Genomic DNA, 20534 nt, shown 5'->3' on the forward strand with positions numbered 1-20534 from the left:
TCTAATTATAGCATATAGTGTACTCTCTCTTCTTCCGCCACTTCCACATTTATATCATGTCTTGCCTCAGGAGACTCCCCCAATCCCCCTTTACCATGTCTCTCGCTGTGAGGTGCATGTGTGAGCAACCAGACCAGAAGTGCATAATGTTGAATGGCTCAAGAGAGCCCATGATCGCATTGCTGCTACACTGGGATTGCAGGGAGCTGATTACAGTGGTGAGATACGGAGGAGCTGACAGGCTCATGTAGCTGTCCTACCTCGTCTAGCTCCATCTGGACTCTGCAAGTCACAGCAACAAGGCCAGTCCCCCTGGGTTTATAAGACCTCAACCTCATGATACCTATACAGAAAGCAACAGGAACCATCACATTATCACTGCCTTTAACGGATCTCCACGGATACTCCAGCTGACAGCCGTTCTCCTCCTAAAGTACAGTGAAGCAAACTATCACACAAATAATGATCCAGATATACAACCAGCATTGTTCTAGTGCAGCTTGTAGCTTAAAGTGCCTGATGTTAGATAACACATGCTTGTTAGTATTGATTCCCTGTTTGAATCAGTGTTGGACTTTAACTGGAGACTGTAACCTGCCAAAGTTCTACATAAATTAAACATCATGACACACATAGTGCCCCTCAAGTTTTTGATCTTTAGGGGCACGATCTTTAGGGGCATCATTTCGAGGAGCCCTACCTCCCCATCCTCATCTCACCTGTTGAAGGACAAAAGCAAACAAAGGCTTCAGGAGCTATGAAGGCTGAGATGATCCTGCTTCTGCTATTTCAGAAACAGCTTATTATACTGGCATGCCCAAACACAGAAACAGTGTTTAATATGTTTCAGATGAGGACACACAGAAGAATATCCCATCTCACAGGAATGTGATCAATGATTATTGTGCCTGCTCATCTTAATGTAATCTAAAGTGTAGTTTTTATGCACCGTGAGTACTCCTTTTCACTACAATGACTCAGACTTCATGTTGTACTTTACTGTTGGTTGTAACAACGCCTGTTTATTGGACTTTGTTTCCTTAATGGCACACCTCAATCTGTTTTATCAATCCACACCTGGCAGCGACCTCCCTCCCCTCTAAAGGAAAGGGAAAAGTAATTTATGAAATGCACTGTAATTTACGTGCTCTCCTTTATTTACAAAAAGCCTGGGCATCTGTTATGTGTTACGCTGTCCTGACAAATGTCTCTTCTCTGCTGTGCTCGCGTTCCTACCGAGGGCCGGGGTAATCTGTGTTTCACACTCAGAGGGAAGTTTAGTGAGGGACGAGGGTGACTGACAGTAAGTCAATATATGCAACGTAAAACCAGGTGAAAAAAAGATGTGTTTCAAAGCTCCAGTTGCCAAAACCCAGCCTAGCTAACCTAAAGCTGGAACGGTTGGTGCAGTGGTTCACAGGTGATCCGTGATCCGTTCAGCCGAGGTGCGCGCTCACTGTTTGTTGTTTTGTCTTACTAACATAACACGTGCTGCAATCAAAACATTATCTTAGTAGGTTAACTGTTCATTCTTCATGGCCTGAATCTGCAATTTACAACCACACCTAGTGATCAAGTTGAGTTTCCCTGAGATCATGACAACTCAGAGACTGTTTCACACCAACACTCATCAATCAACGAGCTTATAGCAGCTGTCCATACACATGTGAAGGCAGGTTTCAACTAGGCATCAAATATTCCGTTACAAAGGCGTAAGCCTGAGAATTTGTGTACTTTATCCATACAACTTAGATAAATCTGTAATACATTTCTACAGAGATTTAAAAAAAAAAAAAAGGCACTAAAGTAGTGCACTGCCTATATAACTTCTGCCAGCTGCCGTAGCCTTTTGATAATGCAGAGATTGTTTTCTATACTTTTCTAAAAACCAAAGGGTTTAAATGTCTTAATAAGTGTAGCACGTCAGTGATTCTTTAGGCTAGACTTGCACAGGGTTTCACATAAAACAAAGAGGGCTGTTTGAGTTTTATGGGATTGACCTTGAAAAGCAAATTAAGATACTTGGCTGGCAGTTTATTAGTTAATTATTACAGGTGTTTAAAATACCAGGCCACAGTTCCACTGTGCAGGGCGACTCGAGTCTTGGACTTTGAGCTTTAACAGCTCCTGCAGACTGTGAGTGCCCCAGTTCCCTGCTCTTATCTTATCTGCTGAATGTCATTGCAATAACACAACCTGTTATTTCCCAAACCATAATGATGCAGGGCATGCAGCCATCAGCTAAGTGGTAAAGGCGCTCTCACAGAGTGAGACTGCAGAGTGTCTCAAGCTCACCCAGAGGCCAACGAGTTGAGGTCATGCACGTTTGAGTTTCAGTCATAATGCATTGAACTGATTATGAGCAGGGGATGCTCCTCATGCTGAAGGGGGTAAAACTACCCTCTTCTCTTTGATCTCTGCTATTGTCACATACCTGTAGCATGACATCAAGCCTGACTGCCAGAGTAAACCAAAACAGATTTGGCCTGAAGAGTTGCAAAAAGGGACGGACCGCGTCCGTCCAGCCCTGAAATAGGAAGCCTTTGACATGGCTGATACCAATCTTGTCAGTATTGACTACTCTGCTTTTTATAAAGCATGACCATGATGCAACTCTGCAAAAGTACTTAGGAGATGCCACACTATCTGTGACTGTTAGGACAAATAAACACTATTAGCAGCGAGTTTCAGACAGTTTAACCAACATTTATATTCCATGTGATTACTGAAATTATTCAGCTGTCAACATTAGGACTTTGGGCGATTTTTATTTCCCCATTTGAGTGATGGTTCTAACCACAGGCCCTAAACAAATCATCCTCAAGCAGACAAGAAACTTGGAAATGAGATCTTGAACTGCTTCCATGTGAGCGGTAAAAGATTGATACCATGGGATCAACGAGGAATTTACCAACTGAGCCTGCTCTTCCTCTGCAGGACTTTATTCCGTCCATGCAAAAGCAATCAGGGATTCCATTTCAGTTTTACATTAAAACATCAACGGCATTTCTTTTTCAAGTTTGGCTTCGGCTGAGTCTTTCTGTGAGTGTCTTATCTCCACACGACGACAACAACAACAAGATGTTTGTGGTTATGAAAATCAAGTTTTCCAATCCTACTTCTCCAATTTTCCCCAATCTGTTTATGATTTCTATATCAAAGGAGATAAACATGCTGGCAAACGTGCGGTACATTTCCAAAGCATGTCCTCTTTGCAACATGATTGTGCACAGTTATAATTGGCCTACTATTTAAATAAAAATATACAGATCAAAGACAACAATCTTAAGGGGAACAGATTTATTTATTGCAACTTTTACTCTACATATCAAGCATTTCAACATCTGGTCAGTGTAAAAGTACCTATTCTAGTTTACTATTTTTTTATGGTAACTTTTTTAACTCATACTGTCAGTGATAAATAGTGTAACCCATTTAAAACCTCACAGTCAGTTCAACTTAAGCACAGACTAGGATGGGTCGTGATCTTTGAATATTCAGTTCATTTTCCATAAACTAGTGTTTTATTATATCATCTGAAAATATTTGTATACTGTTGGTTACACCGCAGTACCCCCACCAGAGAGGGGCTGTAGTGAATCTGATTGCTGTTTTCTATCCGTCGTTAAATAACAAAAGAAGAAGACAGCATTCATGCCGGCATCCACATCCGGCGCTGTGAGATTCAGAACAGGAGAAAGATGCAGCTGTCAAAGAACATCCAATCAAAAAGGAGGGCGAGTTCAAACTTCGCCCGGTGAAAATGATATTTCATTAGTCTACATACTTTGACATTAAAATATAAACTGTCAGAGCTGTGATAAAGTAAAAGGTCTCCACACCGGTGAAGGAGGAGGCCCAGTTCATTGATCAATAAACAGTTTTTGAATTTATCTTTACACCATAGTGAATATGCAGATGACTCACGGACGAGATGTAAGGCTGATCTATCTGTCTGACATGATAGTCCCTGACTGAATAAAGGGACATGAACTGTACAATACAAGATGCACATCTCAATATGCTGGAAATGATGCGACCATGAGATGTGACCTGTCAGGGTTTATTTTAACACAGCGCAGTTGGTAGAATTGCCCCGATTGCAATGACTGGTCATTCCGATTTCTCCATTTTTAAAGATGGATCATGCTTCAATTGACAGCAAAAACATTTTTTTTTTTTTTAGCTTTTCTTTAAATAAAAATGCATTTTAAGTTTATAACAGAAGGACTGACAGTTAATTTATTGATTATTTAAAAAAAACGCACTAAACACATTTTATCTTTTATTCTCACTCAAACTAATCTGAATTTGGTAAGTGTCAAACCCTTTATTCATGTGTATTTCATGCCATAATTTAAAGTCAGAGTGTCCTAATGTAAATCACAATATATAAATATATTTTTAGAATAAAACCTGAATTCATAGGTTTCAGTCACGTGAATGGCACGGAGGCCTGGAGGGAAGAAAGAGCTAAGGAAAGCATTGGGAAAGTGGAAACTCTGGGAGCAACAGCACAGGCTCTCTCATTTCTAATTTCATCTTTTTTTTAAATCAGGGCATGTTTACATCACATGCCGACGAGCACAGAAAAACTGAGATATCGAGATAAATTTAAAGTTGCAGGCGCTTGTGAACCTCATACAGCTAATACGACACGGGAAAAGCAACTTTACGTCCATGAGGTTCACATATGTTGACTTTGGAATATACATTTTCATGAAATGCACATCACTTACACAAACTCTTTTATTGTTAGCGGAGAGTTTATATTTAACAACGTGTAACTGACTGACACTCAGAAACTGCACATCTGGAGCCATTTCTCCCGAGCATCATGAAACATTTCAATAGTGCTGGGCTTCTCTATCTGTTTCTTGCTTTTTGGAGACCCCAACTCTATTCAATGACAGTAGACCGTGTTGCTTTCTTTGGATCAATTATGTGAGTCTCTTTAAAAGACAAAGAGCTGCTCATTGATGTCGGCCCTTAAAGCCCAGACATACACGAGGAATCCATTGTAAGGAAAAGGCACGTGTTTGTATAGCACATAAACCTGCACAATAAACTGCCTTCATTCAGACCCTCTTTCAAAACCCAGCCATGCAGCACAATCACATCTGACCATTGCAGACATGTTGGGGTACTCTCAATGACATTTAGCATCACAAAGACATACACACGGAAAACAAAAGGACCTAAAGGTTCATGTGAAATGCAGGACAAAAAATGTGTTCTCTGCCTCTTTGACAGTGGAGACCAATTCAAAATCAAATGAGTCTGAGTAGCTTCAACAGAAATAGACCGTCTTTACGTCTTCTTAGAGTGAAAAGTACACTCATGAAGGAGATCAGAAATAAGTAGGACACTGACAAATTGACTAACCTGGTCAGATCAAGTAATGCCCTGAACACTTAGCCAAAGTTGAACATTATGGTCATTTAGTCTGGAGCTTTCAGCCTTAGGTTAGAAAAAAAGACAATTTCACTGAGATGAACTGGCATAAAGGAAATTACTTCTAAAACCCCAACATGATAGTGACATGGATGTATAACCTACTTTTATAACGGGATATATAAAACAGAAAAACTGGCCACCAAACCTGACTGGATGTGTGCATATTCATTTTAACCACCGTAAAAAATGAAAAGGAAATGAGAGAAGGGAGGGATTTAAAGTATGCGGGGCACAGTGGAATTTCAAACCCCAACCCCCCTCTCCTCTGTTCCCCACAAGCCTCCACTGTAACCCCCCCCCCCCCCCCCCCCCACATGTATCTTTCCATCACTTGGCTTTAACTCATGATTAGCTAAATTGATTTGCCTTCTCACCTCTGCACTGCTATAAAGTTGGCTATTTACTACTCGACAGTCTTCATTTGTTGCATCCTGCCCTGCAGAGGTGTAGGAGAATGGCGTGTGCGAACATAGCATGTGATACATCAAGCAAATCCCACCGTCCCCACAAAAGTACAAAGAAACCTCCCTGAGACTTGTTCCCAATGCACAGGAGTGTTTACTAAACCACTGTGGGCAGCCTGCAGTTCACAGCCACAGGAGACTGTGTTAAGGAAGCCTGGAAATAAACACAGGCCTGGCTTCTTTCAGTGGGGAGCAGAGCGTGTGTGTTGATTATACCTCTTTATTGTTATGAATAACCTACAAGTATTTCCTATGAAGGCTATATTTACCCGGAGCTGCTAAGTGGAGTGTTGCCAGCAGCACATTTAGATGAAGAGTCCATCCCCACATGTTTCACAGCTACTTTCCCCTAACAATGTACTGTAACTTTTAACACTTGAATAAGCACCATGTTTGAATGATGACTGTCGTCCTGTAACCAAACGTAACCTGTATTTAGTAGGCCTTACTGACAGTTTCACTGCAAGTTGGCCTTTCTATAGGCTAAGTTTTCACATAAATAACTTAAAGGTGCACTATGAAGTTTTTGGTATAGATATGTGATAGCTGGAGGAAAGTACAGATTCTGTGGTATATGTTCATAACTCTATACACAAACTTTCCTCAGAGGAAAATGTGGTCCATGTAACACTGTTTGAAGAGAAAATGCTACTAGAGAAGTTATGGTGGAGGGCCTGAAACAGTGAAACTGTAACTCTCCTGGTAGCTTTTTAGCTCTAGGGACAGATTTTTTCCTTTGAATAAAGTTTGTGTATTTAGTTCAGAAAATATATCAAAGAATTGTTTCACTTCTCCAACTTTCAAATTTGACTTCCAAATCTACATAGTGCACCTTTAAACATTTTATTACGTTTCTTACTTCGTGAAAACCATTTGGATAAACGTTTTGAAGTGAGTCTTGACTTATAATTGATAGCTATAGCTCTGCTGTATTGCAGGAGCTTACACTTTGATAACATCTGAGAGTAAATCTTAGTCTACATTAACCTAACCCTTCAGAACCAGAGACCTCCGTGTGGCGGCCCCGGGTTCCACTTTGGGAACTAGTTAGTCTTTATGATATGTTTGCTAAGGTTAAAACAAGACTTGAAGACAACATTTTAAAATGGAAATAAACTCACCATTGACTCCTTTGTTTGGGACATCGTTCACGTTGAAGCCTTTGGAGCTGTAAGCGACCCGGACTTCGTTGCAGTTTTTCAACTTTTGCTCCGCAGTCCCCGACACGGACAAAACAACCAGCGTGCAGGCTACACACACCATCAACAGCGTCTTCATCTTGTCTCAGTTTAAGACAACAAAAAAATACACGAAGCAAAAAAATAAAAATGAACAATAAAAAAAAGTCGCTCAGGTGTGTGTAAGTTAGGACAAAGTTTCAGCGACTCCCACGCCGAGTTTCCTCATGGAGACAGATACTTCATTCACAGCAGCTCAGGCAACTTCTGAGTGAGGGGGGAAAAAACACCGAAAATACCAAAAAAATAACCTTAAAATCTACTAAAACGTCGACAGCAAAAACTTTGCTGTAATGTTAATGTCGAGTGCCAGACTCAATCGTATAAAACACGAAGAAAGTATTTAAAAACAGTTTTAAAAACACGTAAAACTTTTCTTACTGCGGGGCAAAGATTTTCCGAATCACACAAAGTCACTGCTTCACAACTTCGACGACTGTTTGACTGTAAACCAAGAGAGAGGAGAGAGCAAGACGAGTGGAGAGGAAAAAGTGTTTTTTTCTTCTTTCTTTTCTTTTCTTTCTGTCCAAACTTGAGGAGGCCGTGGTTTCTGTAAGACGGGACACTGAACTGTATGCTAAGTCGTACTGGGATCCAGATGCGAGCAAAAAAAAAAAAAAAAGCCCTAGCGGACACCCAGGAGTGAGTGCAAGTTCCGGGGACAAAGACGTGGAAAACAGGAACACCTGGGGTGGAGTATGGAACAGGGACTTCTCTTTGCCCTACCTCTCTCTCTCTCTCTTTCCATATAATGTCTATAGACTGCTGGTAACCAGTCTTGAAAATCAGGACTGGAGCTAAAGGTGGAGCTAAACTGTGACATAACATGAGGACTAAATATGAGTTCACATGACATAAGGAAAAGACAGAAATCCTCTATATCACAAATCACTTCTTCGTTGATGACCCCTTCTCGACCTGGGCTTCAGAGAACTTTCTTATCTGTTGTTTTACTGTCACTGTGGAGTTAACAGCAGAGATAATAATCCTTTGAACTAAACAGAGCCCTCATATTTCTCTCAGTGTCCTATCGTAAATAAATGTTAAATTATAAGCCTGGGTGTGAGATAAATCATTTTCTCTTTCTTTGCTTTGGACCTCTCTGAAACATCCTTAGCACCATAAACTGTTACTTTGTAAACCACTTAAGTTATTTTCCCTTGTCCATGTATGTGATTTAATAATGACCACATTTCAGGCCATGGCTTTATTTATTTGACTCTCTGTGTGTGTTTATATGACATGACAGACAGCGAAAGCACATGAAGATGTATTTTTTCCGAATGTGTTATTTTTGTTGAGCCTGCATAGTTTGTCTGAAACCCTCAGATTAAAAACCTGCCTAGTGTAACAGTAACCATGGAGTCCAAATTACAGGCCTGGTCCTTACACAAACACAGGCTGGGCTGTGTGCTGTTAGCAACGAGGCAGTTTATGTCTAATATGCAGCTGCTCGCCATGTAGCGCACCGTGCAACCAGCGGTGTAAATCACAGTAAACTGTTGAGATTGTCGGGGTGTCAAAAAGTCAGCAAACACCGCTCATCACTTATTTAGGTGCTGAGTCATATGAAAAAAAAAATCACACACAAAGACTCTTAACACTATGGCTCCCATCTTATTTATATGTCATATAAAGAACACAACACTACGAGCCTGTCGCCTGATAAAATTGTCAAAAATAACGAACTGAAGAGGAAACCCTGAAATGTTTTTGTTTTTGAAACGAATCCTCGCAGCATCTCGTTGTTGTATAGTGTGCATTTTAAAAACCTCTAAAACTGTCAAATGTGCATCTGAATGTGTTCTGAAATATCTGTTTTATTCCTCTGCTTTGGGAGTGTGTTATTTCAACTTTTTTAAATGTCATCTGTTCAACAGATACTTCAAAAATGTGTGCTGGCCCTTTCTCTCTCCTCTTGCTAAGAATAACTCATTTCCTGTTCACTCCTATTTCTCTCATTCTTTTCCATTATTGTTGTATTTGTGTGTACCAAAGGAGCAGTTTGTCATGTCTGCTGTCATGCAGCTTTCTGCCGCTGACCTTTGCCCTTCTTGCAGATAGTTTCTTCTTGTAACACTATAAAGTGCTTTTCATTACGTCACTGATAAAACAATCATCAATAATGTGTGAAAAGACACAACTGTCAGCCTGTTAAATCACCATAAGTGAACACATCACAGCTGCCCCTCCGTCCCAATAATCATATGAATTCATCTCAATAAAAATGTAGACATTTTGTCAAACAAAGTTTAAAATGTGGGAGAGATGATTTGATCAAATGCGGCACCCAGTCCTGTACACAAATCCCTTCATTAAAAGAGAAGACATAATAAGACTTTTTACCCCCTGTGTTTAAACATGCCTGGACATGTGGGGTGCTTCTGTGTGTGTGTGTTGTGTGTGTGCGCACACGTCCATTAGTTTGGGGGGTAGCACTCAGCAGAATGACATTCCTTCTTTTGTGTCCACATTCCTCAGGCGGCTCCATTCATTCGGTGTGACTGCGGCTGCTGCAGGGGAAGCCAGGGGTTGCTGAGGAGCAGGAGGAGGATGCTGGAGCTGTGTGCATGGGAGAGCGTGGGCCCGGCGCTCCACTCAATAGGCCAACAAAAGGTAAGAAAATGGTCCGGTGCCATGGTAATTAGACATGAATGAGCTTTGAACGATGTGACATGTCTCAGGCTTTTCTCTCTGGCAGAGGAATTTCAACATCCAGCTTGGTTAAAATTGGACTGGACTGGGGAGACCGTACTCACTTGAGCACCTGAATTATATTGTTATTTTAATTCTTATGCGCTGATTGATGACTCCACAAAGATACCCAAGCCCCAAACATGTCTGAGTGACCATGAAATAGTGCTGAAACACTAAGGGGGTCAATCACTCAGGCAGATAATGCAACAATTCCTGATAGTCAGCTCTTCCCACTGTTCCTGCTGACCAACATCAAATTGACCTTTCACTCTCATAATGTGAGCTTTTTCAACATTGCCCCAATATTACCCTAAGAAAACATGTGAACTCTGCATTCCAATAGGCCTGTTTGCCCTTTCTCCAGCCTCACATTAGCATTCAGAGTACCCCCCCACCCCCACCCACCCCCCACCCACCCATCTTTGGTGAGTCGCTGCTCTCTCTGCAGCTAGCGTTTGCTCATCTCCTACAAACCAGCTCCTCTTTTCCATTTTAAAAGCTGCAATCCAGTTTGGAAGAGAAAAGCACAGCTGGATAACAATGGCGTTTTTGTCTGGATCTGGGGAGCAGAGGGTGCGTGGGTGTGAAAAGTTACAGCAGAGCACTGGGACAGATTTTGAAGTGTGTTTGCAGTGACAGGCGTGTTATGTATGGACCTGTGAGTGATTGACCTTGTTAAGAAAGTAGACAGTCTTTATAAATGGAGACCAAACACAAACAATTAGCTCTTAATGAAGCTCATTTCATTGTTTCTCAGTAGATGAGTGTCTGTTACCTGGTAAAGGTGACTCCAGGGGTAACACTGATGGGGTTCACTGTGGAGATAGCTGCTACAGGAGATCTTTTACTCAGAGCGTTTCATCATCTGCTGGGAGAGAGAAATACAGATCCAAAGAAAAACACTCATGATTCACATGCTGCTTTGAGGATCTGGAGAACAGTCCAGAGAAAAATAAATGATATGATTCATGAAAGGCTTTTTAAGTGGATCGGCGAGTGAAAAGCACAAAAAGTCACATAACAGTGTCCTTATCATAACCTCTGCTGCATGCCATCCAGTTTACCCTTTTTTCTAAGACTTAAAGGGAAATTTCCCGTTCCTTCTAAAAGCAGTTTAACGTGCCTTTCAACAACACAGAGAACGTGAAGTGTTAAAGAACAAAGGCTTGCTTGAAGCAAGTTTCTAATCAGATAGCTCATAGATCCTTGGTTAAAATCTGTCTTTTTTTAAAAGAGGACATATTATCCCTCTTTTCCACCTTTTCAAACAGTCCCTTGTGGTCTAAATGAAACATCTGTGCTGTGCTTTGGTCAAAATATAACATGAATCAAGCACCAGAGGAGGTTTGTAACCCTGTATAAACCAGCTCTCTCAGAACGCTCCGTTTTGGTGTGTGTGTCTCTTTAAATGTAATGACCCCCCCCCCCCCCCCTGAGTTTTCCCGGTAGACATCAGCGAGAATAGCGAGAATAAAAATGGCGGACCTGCGCAAAAGTTTTGTTCTAGGCTGGGGGTGGAGTCCATGGGTGGAGATATCAGGGGAGGGGAGGGTTGTTGTTTTTTTTGACCAGAATCCCACTGTGACATCACAAGGAGAGCATTTTTCTCTGTGTTGTAAGACTTATGCAGACCACAAACAAAGGACTGGATGGATTTATTTCACATTTTGTGGGTTGGTAGACACTCAGGTTACCCACATATATGTTCAAAAACACTGAAAAAGTGGATTTTTCATAATATGTCCCCTTTAAGATTGTTCGCTCTGAAAAATCTATAACTAATAAGAGCGTTTTTTCCTTTTACCAAAACAGGTTAAGTATGATTGAATGGCATTTTCATCCTCATTTTCATTGTCTAAAAAAATGTCCACAGAAAGCTTATTCAATCAGGAATTATTTTAGTTAATTAAATCATTTAAAAACGATACATAGGGCTTTAATTAGCGCTTCTTGTGAAGGAATGAGCACTCAAACAAACATTTCATTACCAATGAAACCTTTACTAAACCAGCGTTTTGTTAACACTTTGATGTCAAGATTCTGCTGGCTGTTTTCCATGTTTGAATACTGGGATCAAAATGATACTGTACTGTTTTCATTAAATTAATACAAAAACCTAAGAAGATTCTAAGGAGGGGAACTAAGGAGCTAAGGAGGGGAACTGATAAAAACATTTGACATTCTAGTGATTGACCCTAGAAGTGAAACCAGGTGAAGCAGGAACTGACCTGGAGGATGGTCAGGAACAATACTTTTGTAATTACTGCTACCATAAATGAAATGTGCAACGAAGGAATAGTAAATTTGGCTTTAAACACGTTTCTTTTTTCTGAAGACATAGAAAGGTGTCATCAGTTCATTAAATCAATTCCTCCCCTGGTTTTTGAAGACTGTTCAGGATTTTTTTAAAAAGTCATCTTATCTTTGAGGCTAAAAGATCTGACACAACAATCCTGACATTTACTCATATTGATCTCAGTGTTACTGAAAATACCTTGATAACGCTACAATCCTCTGAGTCAGACCCGTTCAAAATCAACAACTGAAAGGACTCCCCACATTGGCAGTTCATTGATGTGTGCTGTGGCTCCATTAAAGGTTGCAGGGCAGGACAATTCAATAATAGTCACAAGCACAACAGACCTCACCTCACCATATCCAGGTGAAATGATCGGTGTAGTCAGGTGTGAAGTCAAACATGACTGTAAATATTAATGGACAAAGCCTGAGTGAAGTCTCCAATCTGTTACTGCAGGAGCCTCATCTGCGGCTGCCGCCATCCTGGAAATCCTGTCTCAGTCTAACTTTCAGTCAACCTAACGACAGGCTGAGAGCTGGAGCTGAGGCGGGTTTTAAGCCTCTTGACAAACGTTACATCACACACACCTGTCAATCATGTCAGCTACGCGCCTAACTATGGATAACAAGTAGCCTATCGTTCAAAAAATCAAAACGGATATTTAAAAAAAACTCTCCCCCTGTAAACATGTTTATTTTTGCTGTAAAAAAACATTTTTTTAATGGGGTGTATATGTGACTCTTGGAGCCGGCCTCAAGTGGACAATCGACGAACTGCAGGGTTTTGCACTACCACGTTGGCTTCATTTGTTGCTGCTTGAGCGAAACAGACTTGATCCTTTCAGTTTTTGTAGTTTCCGTTTGAGGAAAACACATTTTCATATCAGCGTATTCTTTCTGAGAATTCAAGAAACAGACGAACTGTTGCCACGGTGAGAACAATGTTTCTCATGATGTTTTTCACTGTGTTTGAAGTGGGCACGCTCAGCCTCTGTTGAGTTGATATCACATACCGATGTGCAGAGATCAGAGGACATTACAGCATTAGGGATGTTTGTGCATGTTGTCAGACTGCTGTCAAGGAACCACTCTCCACTGATCCATGTTTTCACAGAGCTTTGGGATTTCATTTTTTCATTTGAAACAAAGTTTTCAGGTGTTTTAATGTAGGGATGCTCTTTACACATTGAATATTTCCTTTCGACTACAGTCAACCAAAATGTGAATTATCCAAAAGGAGTGTGAAATCGTTAAATTGTTATGCTGGACTCCGTGTCTCTTGTTATGATATCCAGATGACAGATGGAAGCATCACGTTTTTTCTGTGTTAATATTCATGCATGTACACACATCAACAACAAACTAAAACAATAAAACATGTTCAGTTTATTATACATTGTACTTTTCTTATCAACTGCAAACGGAAAAAAACAAAAATATTACTGGATCAATATAACCGTCGACCTCTGATCCCACAGTTATTCAGGCTGTATTCTCTTTTGGTGTTTTAGTGTCAGGCCTCTTATAGTCATAGTTATAGGAATGAGTTAAACCTACGCTTTTCCTGAAATGATTTGTTATGACTGCTTGTCTTTCTTTAAGGCTCAGTCCTGTGATTCTCTGGCAGCGTGACCATGTTGAGTTTGTTCTGCGACCCTCCAGGAGAAGCAGGGACAGCTAACAGACGGATCCATGCACTGTCCGGATCAGCTGGTTGAAGTCAGCTGGGTGGGTGGCAGCCAGATACATTTCCAGTTTTATTAAGTGTCCTTCCAGTCTAAACATGAGAGTACGTCTTCACCACATGTCATTTTAAAAACCAAACAAAATGAATCAAACGATGTAGAAATATGTCTTCTTATTAAACAAATCTTAAGAACGGATGACTGAACACACAAGGTCCAGACATTATGAGCGTGTGAGCCAATGGAAACCTACATTATAAAATACATTTACACATGTTTATACATATTTACATTCCCTAAGACTCATCCCCTGTACACACAGTGCTAAAGAATACGCTTGACAATTGCTGCAGTGTTTCTGTGGTCTAACCAATGATTCAATTTACAAAACAGCTTTTTCTCGTGAAATTGGACATAATTTAAAAATAAAAACATTTTGTAAACATGGCACCAACACACTGAACAATCATCTGTTTAGTCATCTGGCTTGTTATGAGACTTACACTCATATGATAGCCCTTGAAATGTTCGCAGGAGCATTTCATCACCAGCTTTAAGAAAAAAGGAAACACTGACCGGTGAGTGTGAATCAGTTATACCTTCACAAAAACGAGAGAGAAATAGGGAGCTTGAGAAGGTGACAGAGTACTTTAAGGTACAGTGCATCTTTAATGAGGGATACAACCTCAGCCTCTGGGGATATGGAGTACACAACAACTCCCCATCTGCAGTCCAGTCCTTGCAGGAGGTCCTTCACCGCCATTCAAAGAGCAGCAGAAGTTTTCTTGCTTTTCTTGATTTGTTGCTGCAGGGCAGTAAAGTGTTGCAGTCTCTTAAAAGGTCTTTTGTAGCTCCTCAAATGTAGGTCCATGCCGGTGCTATGTAATGATAAGGGCCCCTGTCACGTTGTTCTTTTATAGAAGTCAATATGAGAAGAGTGAGGAGGTGATTCAGGAGGGCACAAAAGTTGTACAAATTAAAATGTCAGAGGGCAAGTTTTGTTATTTACACAATGCCATGAGGGTATCTGATGTGCTTTAAAGGTGTGTTTTGAACATTTCTTTGAATAAAACAGAACAGATTCCTGCTGAGTCTCATAAGAGAAGTGGAGCATTTTGTTGTTGTTCATATAAGGGACCAGAACTTTCTTTAATATAACAAAGTGAACAGTCTGGACCTGTGTCTTGATATAACACTTGTTATGTATTGGTGATACATAAATAAAGATGAATTGTAATGAATCCAAGAAGGGGGGGTTGACGGGATTGTATGAGAAGTACCCTGGTCAGTGGAGAAAGGGCACGAGCAGTGCAAGTGTCAGAGGGAGAGTCAGGACCAGGCTGCTCCTCCACAGCGGAGCCGCAGGTGAGGAGACCCCTCCGACCCCGGCTGTGGCCAAGCGAGGGGTCAGCAGCTGCTCCTGGAAGGTGAAGTCGTCCATTGCTAGGTTATCAGCCAGGTCTGAGAGGGTAGACAGTTGGAGAGAGAGAGAGAGAGAGAGAGGGGATGGATGGGAGACCGTGAAAGGAGGCGAAGAATGAAAAATATGAGAGAGGCAGGAAAAAAAAGGATGGAGACGATTAGAACCCAACGTTGTCACAAAAGCTGAAAAACATGTGTGGTATGTCTATCATCCTTTCGCATGATGTCTTACACAGCTGTAAAAACAATGTTACATTGGGAGAATGAGAAACACAAGCCCTTCATATAACCAGATGTCACATGTTATTGCTGCAGACGCACGCTGAATCACACATATTTTACTGCAAGTGAGTGTTGAAATGTTGATTTAAGCGGTGAGATGCTGAAAACAAAAAATAAAAACCACAACAGCTGCATGAAGTCATGTCATAAAATTTGAAACACAAACATCTCGACTGACGAGATTCTTTTCCTGATAGCAGAGAACTTTAAAATGAGACTTTGTTTTATTTTAGTTACCTCACTAAGTTGTACACACAACCCATATTAGAGAAATTTACAATTTGCAAAGATTATTACCAATATCATTCCTGAATTAGTTTTGGGCTTCAAACCATATGCTTATTATATGATTCTTAATTTCATAAGCTAACTGATGTCTTTACATTTTTGTAATTTTTGTCTTGTTAAGAACCTTCAGAGAGCAAAATCTATTATGAAGTGTAGCTCAAAATGTTGTTGTGTCTCAAATCACACACTCATTTCCTACTCCCTGCATAGGGTGCTATCTGTAGTGTACTTTATAGTTCATTCATAAGTAGGGCTGGGCGATATGACCTTAAATAAATATCACGATTAATTGAACATTTGACCTCGATTACGATTAATGAATGATTATTTTGTTTTTGTTTTTGTATTGAATATTTTGTAGTGAAATCAAAGCATCGCTTGAAATGAAAACGACACATTTCAGTTTTAAAGTATAAATTAACTTCTCTAAAACTGTAGAAAATAAATAACTTGTATTTAATGCACAGTTTTTCCTTCTTTGTCGTCTTCCCAAAAGACAAAATGTGTCCAAACGACGGACATTGCTTCCATGTCGTGGATTGGACGTGTCGTCATGGAAAATAATCAAAATAATCGACATGGACAAGATTACGTCGGTTAGAGGTTCTGAATGTTAATTTCCCAGCCCTAGCCCTAACCCTCATAAGCACAATAAAAAAAATGAATTTTGTACACTACTGGCTGACACTGCAGTCACATGATTAAAAAGTGCATCTTAAAGCAAGCTACAAGGGATCCATTAAAGTTTAAAACAATCTGTTGTAAACAATCATTTTCTCATCTTCATTGCACAAGACATGGAGCGCTCAGCTCTCATAGTCCGTTTATACCATCAAGCCCTGCATGCCATGAAGTTCTGGGGACTTTTGAGAAAATGTTACTTTAGGGGAGAAAATGACACAGGTTATGGCTCCTGCCTTTTATATCACAAGTGGTATAATCCATCACAACAAGCCTGTAATCCTTAACTTTCACCTCCTCCTCCACTCGTACTGTTAAAGAACCCTCAAGCAACCAATTTGCTGCTGTACACTTAACAGTATAGACTGTGGTTTCACTGAGGAACTCTCGAGTGTCAGTGTCTCTAACTACAGACAGAAGGTTTTATTAAAGGCCTTGCTCAGATAACTCAAAGTTGAAGCTCTTAGTGTTAATCCAGCACTTCTCCTCAGTGGCTCAGTCACTCACTGGTTTCCATCTGTTCTGTATACTGCTGTGACTTCATGCTCACCTGCGGCTCTGCTTTAGCTTACTGCTGTCTTACTGCTCTGCCTCCACAGCTGTTCTCCTACTGATGTTGAGCAGGGCTCTTCTTCCCCGTGTGTGTGTCTGTGTGTGTATGTGAGAGAGTGAGTGACATATTGTGTGCCGCTTTGTCTGGCAGAAAGCTGTCAGGGAGACTGAAATAAGACGGCTGAGTTATGACAGTGGGCAGGAGGATATCAGTAATAAAGCAGCTCTACGGCTTGGAACGCAAACTATGAGCTGAGCTGTCCCCCTGTCAAGCCAGATGCAGAGCACCTCGCCAGACACACAAACACGCAGGAACTGTGGTGCATTTCTGACATACCTATTTGTCACACAGCCTTTGTGTGTGTGAATACTGTCCCAGCTGAGCTCCAAAAATAACAGATAGCCCCAAATTGAATTAGCAGTCTCGTCTGATCTGCTTACTGTTCTCCCTGGTGGGGAGTGATCTGTTGGGAGGAAATGGCTGATCTGACCCAGTGTGTGATCATATATGCAGCAGGCGGGACCCACACTGGGGTCTGTCCTGTCCTCCCTCCTGACTCCCTGGTGTTGTCAGGACTCTAGGCTGCCAGGCACCGTCAAAAACAGAAGAAGAAAGCGAGCAAATAAACCTCCAAAGCCTGACACGGTATCTCCTCTGAATTTCTTTGCAGTTACATCATTTGAATGACGGCCAGGGGACAATTAACTTTTTTCTCTCGCCCCCTGTTTCCTCTGACATGGCAGTGGGCAGACATTCTTCGGGGGCTCTGAAAGAACGATTTGTCACTGTCGACAGCAGCCCACTGTACGGCCTCGCCAATTAAGCTCAAGGTGCAATTGGACACCGCTTTTATACACACTGCGGATAAGAGAGAGGGCGGGGGCATGCGCGTCTGCATTTGTGTGTTTGTGTGCCGATGATTAAGTGGGGTGTGCTCACCCGTCCCCATGAGTGTTGGTGAAAGAGCGGGAGCCTGAGTGGGGGATGCATTGTGTTGGTGTGCTTTACAGCGGCAATAATGTAAGTGAGGAAAGTCTGAGGCTGTGAAAAAAGTCCCACAAACCAAGGGAAAAGGGGTCTTTCTTGCTAAGTTTAAACACTTGGACATGAGCAGCGCCACAGAGGGGCCTTGTTCTGCAGGCTTTAAAACAGCCCAACAGGGACTGAACACTATGCAAACCTAGATCCCCTGTACTCCTACACAGGCCTGGGACTAATAATATCCTGGTATCATTAGTGATGAACACCTGTGCCTGTGTGTATGACGCAGAGTGCAGACAGAGTGAGAGTGAAAGACAGGAAAACACAGACAGAAGCAGATATCTTTTTCCTCTTCTCTTTTCCTTTTGGGGCCGTGTAAAGAGGAGCCATAACAGTGGATAGGCAGCGATAATAATTAGGTAAATAGATGAATAACTTCGCTAAAAATAGAGGCACACTCCCAACTGTGAGTAATGTGACAGAGGTGGGCCCCTTTGTGCTGTCAGTGGAGCTAAGCCCTCCTGCTCGTCCATTCAGACCATTTTGAGACTATCACTACCCTGCTAGCGTACCCCTGCTGGCTTTATCGTGGCCTCATGAGCTCAAGTTACCTCCCAGGGGAGAGGTCAACAGTCCACTCATTGATTGGTTATGCAAAGGTTACAAAATAAGAATGAGCAGGTAGGTCACATGCAAGTCAACAGCTGGGGACTCATTCAGGCTTTAACTTTATGTTTTCTTTAGTGACCATTCCTCAGGAGAGTAGGAATTTTGTCAGTGTTTGAATGCATGTATCGTTGTTTTTCCTCTGTCTGTTCAGAGGGGAAAAAGGAAGCAGAGGGAGGAGGATAGAGTCTGGAGTTGTTGTTTTGAGCAGTGCTCAGTGCTTGAGGCTTGTCGTTTACAGTCTGCAGTTGTCACAACAAGCAAACTATGTAGTAAAATTGCAACAGTGAGTGGAAAGCTGCATTTCCCAGCAAACCGCAACTACAGGTGATGATTACATGATCGAGACGATCCCCGGCTTTATTTGCACTCCCTTGCATTTTCAGTAAACATGTTTTGCACATCAGTTAAAGGCTGACACATTATCATAACTCCTCTGGAGAGTGTGTACCTCCACGGTCCAGTACAGTTTATTCAGTACATGTGTGCGATGCACAAAGGCCTTTTTTTGGTCAGATAAGTATGTGGAATGTTAAGTCTCCAAACACAGGTGCTCCTTATGAAACGGGAGAGATGGTTTAGATTGCTGCTACATTGGCAGACGATGTGCGCACATAACACAACTAAGCTGGTCAAATTTGATCTAGGTTTTTGAGATTCAACAGCTTAAAAGATATTACGGTTTCCGAGGTAAAGCAAATATTTTATCACTTGTCTCATCTCTGCAGAGCAAACTATTCGCTTAAACACTGCACTCAGCACATTTAGAAATTGAGTTGGCTGGTGTGCAGTGTGTGTGTGTGCAGTCCTTTGTCAGGAGCCGCCCTTCCAGCTGCAGGGAAGACAATGATTCTGTAAAAACATGATAGGAGCTCCTGGATGGATTGATTAGGTCTTATCTTGCGGAGGTCAACAGATACAGAGCTGAAGTGTGAGGATTGGCTTTTTGGTCACATTCTGTAACTTGTGTGACTTGGCCGAAGCTGTCTGTCCTGAGACGCTGCTGATTGAGAGCTAGGAAGGAACCGAGGGAGCAGTGCAGGATGCTTCTGTCCTGGGCTGGCGGGAATGTGACCGTCTGCCTCCACACCCACAGGCCGACCACAGGGGCGCTCGGAGAGGCTGGGAATGTTGGGCCAAGACAAACGGGACGCCCAGAGGAGGCCCTGCCCTAGGCCCTTTGCTACAGCCCCACTCTGCACTGCTCTGGCCTCCCAACCTCCACAACACTCACTGTTATTCTAGGCTGAGGGATCCTCCCACGCAGAGGGCAAGTGAGGAAGATAGGGAGACACGATGCCAAAGACGACGGAGGACGTAAACAGCAATAATAGAGTTTCAAAGGTTTAAAATGAAAACTTAACTCAGAGGCGATTACATGGGGTTACAGGACTTAGAGGTTTAGCAGATCAGAAAACAGAGTCAGATCCACGATGGATGAATTAAGTCAAAGCTAGTATGGCAAGTGGAAATCTAAAAAGCTCAAACTCGATATTTTGCTACGCTACAATAAGGCGCTACACCAACTTGTCAAAAGATGGAATCCAAGCCTCCATGACACTTTCTAAAAAGTGGCTTTGTGGGACAAATGCAAGTCAACACCTATTAATTAACATGGCCAGTACCGGGGGGGGGGGGGGGGGGGGGGGGGGGGGGCGTGTCAGTGAGGGGATGACCAGCATGTTGCAACCATTAGCCTCTCCCTACACAGTCCAAATTGGATTTCCTCTGATGTATTTATAGTCTCCACTTCCAGTAACAGTTCATATGAGCGCAGAAAAGAGAAATAAAACCTTGGAACAGAATCATAAATTTTCACCAA

The 20534-nt window shown here is 41.8% G+C and overlaps 2 protein-coding genes across 2 annotated transcripts in view; both read right to left on the reverse strand.

Annotated features, from left to right (window-relative positions):
* gpc4 (glypican 4) overlaps nt 1-7852 on the reverse strand; it is a 33248-nt gene extending 25396 nt beyond the window's left edge. The window contains exon 1 of the mRNA XM_061048847.1: nt 7043-7852. Within this exon, the coding sequence (XP_060904830.1) occupies nt 7043-7199 (157 nt within the window). The 5' untranslated portion in view covers nt 7200-7852. The remainder of the gene's footprint in view (nt 1-7042) is intronic.
* A 5946-nt stretch (nt 7853-13798) lies between these two features.
* gpc3 (glypican 3) overlaps nt 13799-20534 on the reverse strand; it is a 108642-nt gene continuing 101906 nt past the window's right edge. Inside the window, exon 8 of the mRNA XM_061048851.1 lies at nt 13799-15300. Within this exon, the coding sequence (XP_060904834.1) occupies nt 15125-15300 (176 nt within the window). The 3' untranslated portion in view covers nt 13799-15124. The remainder of the gene's footprint in view (nt 15301-20534) is intronic.

Source organism: Labrus mixtus, chromosome 10, assembly GCF_963584025.1.
Source record: "Labrus mixtus chromosome 10, fLabMix1.1, whole genome shotgun sequence".
Lineage (NCBI taxonomy): Eukaryota > Metazoa > Chordata > Actinopteri > Labriformes > Labridae > Labrus > Labrus mixtus.